The 10,411-nt window shown below is 50.3% G+C and overlaps 3 protein-coding genes across 3 annotated transcripts; all 3 read right to left on the minus strand.

Annotated features, from left to right (window-relative positions):
* Window positions 1–2,837: 2,837 nt before the first annotated feature.
* NEUTE1DRAFT_28618 (uncharacterized protein) lies at window positions 2,838–3,293 on the minus strand (the record flags this gene model as incomplete). Its single annotated transcript, XM_009850408.1, has 3 exons — window positions 2,838–2,872; window positions 2,974–3,082; window positions 3,183–3,293. Coding segments are annotated over 3 exons (255 nt in total), but the record flags the coding sequence as incomplete, so codon positions are not given.
* Window positions 3,294–6,821: 3,528 nt separating this feature from the next.
* On the minus strand, window positions 6,822–8,203 carry NEUTE1DRAFT_99225 (uncharacterized protein; the record flags this gene model as incomplete). The annotated part of the gene is made up of 3 exons (XM_009851022.1): window positions 6,822–7,163; window positions 7,247–7,721; window positions 7,818–8,203. The coding sequence occupies 3 exons, from the start codon at window positions 8,201–8,203 to the stop codon at window positions 6,822–6,824; spliced, it is 1,203 nt and encodes a 400-aa protein (XP_009849324.1).
* Window positions 8,204–9,174: 971 nt separating this feature from the next.
* Window positions 9,175–9,366, minus strand: NEUTE1DRAFT_39635 (uncharacterized protein; the record flags this gene model as incomplete). The annotated part of the gene is made up of 1 exon (XM_009850504.1): window positions 9,175–9,366. A coding segment is annotated over one exon (192 nt), but the record flags the coding sequence as incomplete, so codon positions are not given.
* Window positions 9,367–10,411: the final 1,045 nt, after the last annotated feature.

A 10,411-nucleotide genomic window follows, 5' to 3' on the forward strand; every position in this document is an offset into this window, starting at 1 on the left:
CCCAAAGCTGTGGGAAACGTCGGATTCATATCTCGTCGTACGGGACGAGCTTCGCTTGCAGATATGAATGGTAAGCAGCAAGTCCATACAACCAAGGTCAAGGTACCCGCGGATCTACTTGGTGACGAGACTGAGCTTCTCTTGGGTGTCTCTCTTTTCTCTCTGCAGCGCGGACCCCAGACCCCCGGTGGCTTTGAGTCAAGCCAAGCCGGGCAACTAACTGAGCACCCTATAGGCAGAGAGAGATGGGACGGACCCCTTGACGGACCCTAGACGACCCTGTCTGAGCCGGAGCCTTTACTGGCCTAGTGTGGCGGGAATTGGTTACCACCAACCGCAGCCAACCCCTGAGAGCCTTGAAGCCTCGGTAGGTACTACAAGTGTATGTGCTGCGAGGAAGGACGGAGATTGTACGGTGAGACGGGTGGAGGAGGCGAGCAGGTAGGCAGAGGAGGTAGGGGAGTAGATAAAACCAAGGAGTAGAAGCCGGAGGATGGGATGAAAGACAACGAACCTGTGTTGCTGCGTACACTTGACCAACACTGTCACGAACTGAGACTGAGGCTGGAGCAGCTTGGGGTGCACGGCCAAATCCAATGTTGGGATGAGAGATGAAGATGAAGTTGAGATTGAAGCTTGGAGATCGCGATGGATTGAATCATGCCTCTACCTATGGTAGTCAGTGTCTGGGGGATCGGACGGTGGAGGTAAGAAGGTGGAGACTGGCTGATGGTGCCGACGGGAGGAAGGTGGAGGAAGGGCGGGGGAGGACTGGATTAGTACTGGAGTCACTTCGGGCTGGCGATGGACGGGACGGACTCGGGGCTTGCGAATATTACGGTACTGCGTATTACACTCGGAGTGTACGGTACACAATAGCCAAGAACTGAAGAGTTGTGTGGAATACGCTTAAAACTCGCTCGACTGTGCCTCCAAGGTGATGGCGTCTTTGCGATTAAAGCAGACACAATCGCCGGGTTTTGTTGTTCAACCTTGATTGCGAGATCAGTGTGCTTGTCGTAGTTTTGTGCCTAGGTAGCCAACCATTTGTATGTGCACGAGTTCTGTGCTTTGGTTGTGTCAGTCCAGATTACCTCTGTTCAAATTGCTTAGTTGGACCTGATATTGGCACGAGGTTTTGTATCAGTACTTGTCGTATGAATTACACTACTATGCAGTACACTACACTACTCGTCAGGTCTACAAAATCGACCGTCTGACTAGTGGGCGAGCCACTAGTCAGGGACAGCGATTCGTACATGAACAGCGATTCGTACCGGATTCTTGTACCGAGACGGTATATGGTATGCATGCATCGAACATTCAGCTCGGAGGGGTAGAATGCATCTAGGCCATACGCATATGCAGGTAAACCCGCTAATCGGCTTAGTGTAAGCGACTTTTGTACCAAGGGTTTTTCCTAGCCTATACAAGTCGCTCCCGCGGTACGAATCGCTGTTCATGTACGAATCGCTGTCCCTGACTAGTGGCTCGCCCACTAGTCAGACGGTCGATTTTGTAGACCTGACGAGTACAGACATCTGAGACCGGATCGACCCGACTTGGAGAATTCGCGTCATTCCAAATTCCCATCAACAAGTGGATACTGATGGACGTGATGATTCTGTAGTCATACGTCATTGTACTCCATCTGACTGATGATGGAAGCAACCTGCTATAGTGTACACTACGGTAATTGATGAGGCGGGCCAACAACAGTATCAATTCCCTTTAGTTGCGAACCGAAGCAGATGTCGGGAAGAAATAGTAGTGGAAGCGTGGAAGGTCAGGGCATGGCCACTCACATCGGGTGGAATCTCAGAAGTTTGCGGAGAGGAACCGTTAACGTGTGGAGAAAGTCAAATACTTACCCTAGAAGTGGAAGGTTGGGGACAACGGGATCCGCACGTCCGTATGGAAACCCACCTTAGGTAAGCAGTGCGTGCAGTTGCAGCCAGTCACAGTGGCCATTTCGCACCCCGGATATCCAGCTCTCCAGCAGACGAACCCCAGGCTCCTTCCCCAGCCCAGGGGCATGAAGGCGGCACGGCCACATGTGCGGGGGAATCGACGAAAGAACGGCAGGCACAACGTCTCGCTGGCTCGCTTCAGGTTGAAACAACTAACTTGAGATAGTGGGAGAAACCTAGGTACCTCCCACTTGTTAAATGTCCTTTTCCACACTGCACATCACACTACACTACAAGGTGTCTGGACAGATGCGGGGAGAGAGACCCACCAGCAAGCTGCCACAGGGAAGGACCCGGACGGAACTTCAAACTCCAACCAACTAACAATTCAACTCAACGTCCTCAACTCGAGTCCATCCGTTGTCGTGCTACTCTACTTGCATGAAAGCCTTTCAGTACATCTTGGAGACTGCTTCAGTCCGGCCAGCATTGTGCATCACGCAGCTCGCACTCCTAGTAACAAGGGTGACGGTGATCAAGGCCATGCGGACGAGGTTTGATGATACTCGTAATGTACCTAATCGTGGATCAACATATTTCTCCCCCCCTACGGCTCTCGGTACTACACGCTAGCGCCTGGCTGTTCGGGTATTGTAGTGTTTATTGATTGTATGCACCCTTCTTGATTCGTCCTTCACGTCCCCTTCTCGGCGTCACCACAGGGGGGGGATCACCAAAAACGCTCCGAAGCAGCATCTGCCATGAGCTCCCACTGTCATGAAGGTTGTACAATGGGCCATGATAGAGCTGCGTACCACATTCCGACACGAACGACAACACGTAATGACCCAGATAGAGATGCACATTCGCATAGGCACACCACCTCAACCACATGCGTTCGAGCCCACTTCTCGAGGTCGCCATTTGAAACCACATGGAAGTCCATAAGGCTTGCCTGAACCCTGCGTGTCGCAATTTAGCATAAATTCGTCAACCGAAGGCGTCGGTCCTGTCGAATCTTCCCCACCCGACCAGCGTGCGTGTCTCACCCAGAACACCACACCCACCCTTCCGAGCCTCCACTCCTTCCAGAAGTTGCTGCCCCATGTTTCAACAGGCTTCTGGGCGTCGACAAATTGTACTGTGGTACACAAAGTACGTGTATGGAGTAACTCCACTCTTGCCTCCGGTGACTCGTGTTGTCCTCCGTATCCGGGCAGCTAGGACAAGCCTTCCAGCACCCATCTTCCACCCATCCTCCTAGAGCCTGACTGACCTGTCATCAACGGGTACCCAAGACCGGTCAGTATCTCCAAGCTTGGACACAGAAATCAGCTCGCTTGGCTTCATCTCCATACTGTTCTCTCCCGTGCCCACTTTCATTGCTGCTTCGAACGGATGTCAGAGCTTTTCTGCCACCGCAATCACCACGGTTTGAAGAACCGTTATTCATCAGTCATCAAGAGCCTTGACTTTGCTTTTTGATTAGAGCTTTGTCCCACAATTAAAACGCAGGGCTTGCCAAATCAATCCTTATCAAGGTAGCCGAAGATTAACGGATTTGAATGTTCCCGACAGCAAAAACGAGGACCCCTCTTCCTGCGCAGTATTTGAGGTAAATACCTACGCCTCTCAAATCTCTGGGACTAATCCGAGATATGGATAGTCTGGAAGGGCACATCAACCCGCCGTATGCCTCATTTGGTCTAGAGCTCGACAGCCTATCACCAGTTGAGCATTGATTGCTATTGCTGACGGATTGGTCGCCAAGGGTATTAATAGACCATTTCATATATGTTCACCAGTGAGTACTGAGTATGCCATCCGGAACTTGGTTACCAGAGTTCTATGGATGCGCGTTGGATCTTTGACGTCTGCATACAGCACGGTACCGAAACACACCTCAGAGACGCTCGGTCCGATTACTTGCAACAAGCCCCTTGAATCTACCTCTCTTCATGCGACCGCGGGAAGGTTGAAGATGCTGATATTCGGTTTCTGAATTGCATTTAGCGATTTCAACCCAGCAACCTCAGCTCATTAAAATGACAGATCAATGACAGATCGATGACAAGTTAATAGGCTCGGACCGAGACGGGAAGAATATCAGGGTTCACTACAAGGAAGGTCCAGTGCCTCAGGGGGGATGAAGACGAGAGGTAAAAGTGTTGGGAAACATCCGCCCCTTGAGTTTAGCTAACAGGCGAGTCCAAGATACAAGAGAGCGGGCTATCTATCCCGAGTAGTAACAGGACAAATCAGGATATACGAAAAAGACCTGTCCAAAAACGGATATAAAATCATAAAAAAGAAAAATAATCAAAAAATAAAAATAAAAAGAAATTGTAAAAAAAAAGGAAAGGAACCATGTGAGACATGGGTCATGCGTCTCGCTGGCTGGGTCTTGCTACCCAGAATATATTAACCGGCACGTCTGTCGCAGCGAAGCCACCCACTGCATACTTCTGCAAGTCCGCATGTCTAGACCTCGATGAGTAGCCTGGCAGCCCGGGCACCGAAAGGAAGCGGGGCCGGACGGGGAACTCGAGATACATCTGTACCGGGACTCCGTACCCGTGACCAGAACGACCTCGGTTAACACGGAATTTCCAAAAGTGCCGTTAGTCGCCGCTCCGAATTATGTAACGATTTTGCGGAAAGCCAAGCACGTTAAGCCTTCCTTAGGCTAGGCGCGTGTATAGACATGTTGAGCTATCATAATGCTTACATTTCTTGTTTTCCCCGGTCCGAGAGGAAAATCCCCCACGTCTACATTACCTGCACTTCGGTTGCTGAAGACGTAACCGCCTCTCTTCTCCTTACCAGTGTCGAGGGAGGTCTTAAAGGACGCGGACGTGGATTTACATAATGGGACTTGGACATTTAAGGTTCTCCTTGTTGTTCACCGCTGTTGATACTCTGCCGAACATGAGCCGACGACTACACCGGAATATTAAACGTAGCGTCAGCGACGTCCCTTGAGGGCCAAGACGGAACAATACTACACGCCGCTGTTACGGGCAGTTCACTTGGGCACATATTATTATGTACTTGCTTGGCGCTTGACTTGGGAAATTGATAGGTTCCACTGCGGTGCTGACCTCGCTCAGAAACAGACACTGGGCTCGAATATGCTATTCACCTTGCGTTTTGATACTGATATCTCAGTACCGATTCTGGCCGTCTTCTATTGGACTGTGCCTTGTGGCTGGCCAGTTGGGCAGTGATGTTGATAGCTGGTTATGGGATCGGACTATATATAAGTCTATGGGTCCAAGTTCACCAAAGTCCACGCTGCCAGTCGGGAAGTGGCGCTCCCTACATGTTAGTACAACTGCAATACTGGAAGGACGGAACAGCAGCCTTGGAATGAAATTAGAGGAAATCGCATCTCTGGGTTGCCGCAACCCATTCAAAGCGACCATCACTAGAGGTGTGTGACCACGGGTGTGTGGTGTTATACTCCAAGTTTTCGGTACATCCCCGCTGAACGCACGACAATTCATTTGATTTTCGAAAACCGTGGCTCACCAGCCACTTCTTTCAAAACTGCTGTCAACTTTCCTTTAGTTGTGACAAGCTCTCAACCGGCTCTATTTCCTGTTCACAATCCCTGTTTCTGCCTTCCTTCTAGCGGCGCTCCATTGGATTGGCCTAGAAGTCTAACGCGAAGCACCAAGACAATCTAAAAGTAGCCTCGTAGGTGGCTTCGGAAAGGGGGTGTGCATAACCAACAACAGATCTGGTGAGAATCGCGGCCATTCCTGTTAGTATCTGACTTACACATCCCATTTACGGAGCCACTCACTCGCTAGGGACCTACACTAGGTAGTACACGCACCCGCCTTGAAAACCTGGGGCACAAGCGGCGATCTTTGCTAGTGGATGGGCACTTACTAGGGCTCTTCGATAGCCGGATCGGGATATCGAAAATTCAAGTGCAGAAATTCATCACTTATCCATGCGCTCGTCCTTATCGTACATGGTCATTTGGATGGACGTTTTGTGGGATGTAGAGGAAGTCGAGCAAGTTTTACGCAAATATGCTGCCCCGGCAAAGAGTGAAATGTGCCAAATCACTTCGACACATTCGGTATCACAAGTCAAGCCAGCAAGCAAGCCGGAAAGGGGGAAACCGGAAGCAAGCACAGAGAACCCGTGGACCCCTAGAGCCGAGCGGAGAATTTTGATGCGGTAGAGAGGCAACACCAGATCTGAACAATACCTAGTATTCAACTTGCTTGACGTTGACATTGGCATTGTCATCAATTTAACATGGCATGGCATATCCATATGCAGGTACTCATCCACGTGCATACTACCAGACCTTGCTTGCACCCGCATACTCGGACTTTTTGGATGACCTTTAGTCGAACGACACTCATGTCATGCAGGGCCAGATTGAACAGCAGTCGCAGTTAAGAGCTGAATATCTATGGTTCTCATGAAGTCGTTTTCCCACTCTCATTACTCGAGTACGCTAAGTAGCATTACTGGGAAATCCAGCCCGTCATATATGCGGCATATCTATCTGGGCGCAAGTACGAAACTTTCCCTTTCCCCTACACAGAGTATCCCTTCCCACAATGCCTTGCTTCTCTCATTCCATTCTTTCCTTTCGTCACTTCTTCAGTGGAAAAACACATCGGCACCGCCATCCCTTTTCGAACCGAAGACCAGTTCACTCCCTGATCTAGGCGCATCTCGTATCCCTGCATAGCGAAGTATCTTGTCAGTAACGGTTCGTGTGTGATAAATGACCCGGGTTATCACCGTTTTGCCGGCGCATTCCCGGCCATAGAGGGGACTGGTTTGTCTTCCTCGTTACCAGCCTGCCTCTAGGCAGTATGTAGAGATCTCCCTTGCTCTCCAGTCATCCTCTCCCTCGGAAATAAGATTGAAAGGATGAACTCACTCCTTGAGTTTGGCAAAGGTGGGCTGTCCACCGAGATGGACAGCGCCGATGAATTCCGTTAGGTTTCCAGTTTGAACGTCACGCTTGATAAGCGCAACATGGCCGGAATTTTGCAACGCGGATACGACGAGGGAGCCGTCTTTGCTGAGGGAGAACTGGCGCGGGTTGATACCTCCCGCAGCGAAAATCTGTTGAAGGCTGAGGGTGCCGTCTGCCTCAATGGCGTAGTTGATGATGGAGTCTGACTTGATCTGTCCCGCCGCATTGTCCTCCGGGTCAGGAATATCAAATGTTTTTTCATCGAATCGGGATGATACTAGCAGGAACTGGTTATCGGGCTATTCAAGAGTCACGCGTATCGTGTGAACTGATTAGTACAAAGTTTATCGACCGTAGGAGCTTGAGAATGACTCGAGCTTACCGAAATAACGAGTTCTGAAGCTCTAGTGGTATTTCCGATACCCTTAGAACCAGGGCCGTGTGTTGGAATGCTGAACAACTCTTTACCAAAGTCAAGGTCAAGACCATTGCTATTATAGGTAACCTTCCACCCAATGATCTCATTGGAGAGCTCAGTGACGACGTAGAAGTAGGTTCCGGAGTCAAGCTTAACGAAAGCACCGTGCCTTGGGCCGGAAAGATCGGGTGTCGGAACCGTTTTGGATTCAACATAGCTCAAGGTATTCTTGTCTACCTTGAAGATACGAATAAGATCTGCGCCAAGATCGGGCGTCGCAATGAAGTTCCCGGTAGGGTCCAGGACAACCTCATGAGCATGTGATGTTTTTTGCTGAGAGTCAGAGCCAGGCTTCGGCGAGATTGTGAAAGTACTATTTTGGAGAGCCTTGGGGGCGGCGGGATTCGAGATATCGAACGACTGAAAACCCCCTCCCGCACTACAAAGCGGGAATGTTCGAGACTTGGTTAGCTCACCAGATTAATTCATAACAGAGAATGGGGTGAGTGATGGGAGGGCAAAGAGATGGACTAACTAGGCGGCAATGGCCAGTCCCTTGAGATTCTGTCCATAGCGGACGCTGCTCACTGGGCCTCGCAGCGTATCCAGCCTGTTGATCAGCGTGAGATTCGTGCCATTTCTGGGGACCTGAAAGTTGTAGAGGGAGCCAGTTGAGATGCTGCTCCAAGCCTCATCGAGGCAGTAAATGTGGTCGCCGACAAATTCCAACCATGAAGGGTTATTGCCACAGATGCCGAGCTGCTTGTTGATGACCTCAAGCTTTCCGTCCGCATACTTGATGGTGCTAAGAAATCCAGGATCCGTAGATGTACCCATAGAAGTAACAAAGATCAGGGTGGCCGACACGAAAGTGGGCAAGCCAAAGGCGATAACGCCAGCGGCTAAGGACTTGTACAACATTGTGTAGATCTGTCGATTGCCCGTAGTATATTAGGGACTGTTTTCAGTGAGGGAGAGGTAAGGGCAATATAGAGATTATTTGTCGGGAGAACTGGTGGGAGGTGGGCTGGATTTATGTAGTTGTAAATTCTCAAGACGAGACGAAAAGACAATACCATTCACTGTCAGTGGGCTTCTGCCGCGCTTAATGGGTCACAATATTGAGAGCCAGAAGCACCATCATGCCCTCATGAACACCCTTCACGCAGCCGTCCCTTTTGAAGGAGACTTCCACCTTGAGTCTGATTCGTGACGAATGACCCAGTCCGCCCTTGCGCGCAGCATATCGAGCATACTCTGAGTGGGAAATGCTATGCCTGTTCCGCGTGGCTCACGGTCCTTTGGTAGGTACTGACGAGTTGCGCAAGTTTGCCCGGAATTCAGACCATATCACGCCGCGGTAGGAGCAGCAAGTCTGCAAATGAAGCGCCGTTTGAAGGGCATCCAATGGCGTTTGGTGGCTGGCGGTTTCGCAATTTGGCTCTCGGTAAGCCAGGGCCAAGAAATTCATCTTCATGTTGAAGTACATGACGTCCTACGGGTTGGGTTGGTAATCAAGGTTCAAGCGGCGCAACGCTTCGTGTTTTAGCTAGCGTTGGGGGACGGTTTCTTTGACCAACGTCGTCTGTTGTGCGCGGTCGGCGTCATTGTCAGGAGTATGGTTGGCGTATCAGTTGCCCGCAGTTAGTAGTGTATGTATAATGGGGCGAGTGTAAGAGGCCTTTGAGGACATGAAGTCGGAAAGCATGACGAATAGGAAGCACATCCATGCAGGAGATGCAAAATTGTGGGGAAGCAAGGGCTGCAAGTGGAAGGCAAGTCACAAAGAGCCACTACACTTAACATCACCTACAAACCAATCACTGCAACATCTCCTACAATCCATCCTCCCTCTCCAACGTCGAGTCCCTCAACGCCTTTAGAATTCAAACCTACCTACCGTAGAAACTCGGGAAATTGGCAAAAAGCTTTCCCTCTTTGAGCGCCCGACAGTAAGTACAAGGAGCAGTATACTCCTGTACATATGTCCGCTCAGTTAGTGAAGGCTCTACAATACTGCCCAGCACTATCTTGCCTGCGTTCCAAAGCATAGGCACGGACTCGAGCGTTACAGATCTGCCAGCACCCTGCCTGATATCCAGGTTTTTCAGGCATTAGCTTTTTGCCAATTTCCCGAGTTTCTACGGTAGGTATCCCGACATACCGTAGAAACTCGCGAAATTGGCAAAATACCATCTCCTCTTTGAGCGCCGGGCAGGGCATAAAACGGCGCCCCGTAAGCCAGCATATGTGTCTGTCCAGTTAGTGAAAACTCGGGGACATTACCTACCACTCTAACTTAGGTACATTTCAATGTGCAGAATCGGGCTTGCTCTGTACTTATATGCTCCCTGCCCGGTGCTCAGAGAGGAGATGGTATTTTGCCAATTTCGCGAGTTTCTACGGTACATGTGTCGAGGTCTTCCTGGCGTTAATCCCTGCCACCGCAGGACATTCGACCCCTTTCCAGTAAGCGATCCTGGCGTTTCCATTTCACATCCTCGATGGCCGATATATATATTACCCATCTGATTAACGCAACAACGACTGGGGACCATCACCAACGAAGTCAGATACCGCCCGGGACACAAATCACACCCGTACTATATGCTATGACGGGATCGCGAAGTCCATCAAAGGGTAAATTATCTGAAGGACACCAATGGCGGCTAAGGATAAGTTGGGATCGCAGCGGCTAAATCTATTCTGTCCTTTCTTTGCTCCCTCGCGATACCTTCGTCAAACAATGACCGAAAGCGCCTCGAGAAATCACTTAACAGTTGGTCGGCCGTCACTTAGTTGCACGCCGCATACCAACTCTCTCTTCCCGCGCGCGTCTATAGAGCGTCGTCCATCTCTTGTCGACGGCTCCCTCGAAGCAGCCAAACCAAGCATCTCCCGACCAAACTATAGACGCCGAACCATTACCTTTATCTATTTTCCCCAAAACACATCAAGCCTTTATAGAGTCACATGCGTGGGCTTGGACAGGCAATCCAGCCATGTTCCTTTTCAAGATCTCGGAATCCTCCTCCCCCGAAGCTGCCTTTTTTTTTTTTTTTTTTTTTTTTTTGTAACTAGCGGTACTAAAGACCTCGCCGAGCTCTGTTGCTGCCCCCATACCCCTCG

This window comes from Neurospora tetrasperma, assembly GCF_000213175.1.
Source record: "Neurospora tetrasperma FGSC 2508 unplaced genomic scaffold NEUTE1scaffold_2, whole genome shotgun sequence".
Lineage (NCBI taxonomy): Eukaryota > Fungi > Ascomycota > Sordariomycetes > Sordariales > Sordariaceae > Neurospora > Neurospora tetrasperma.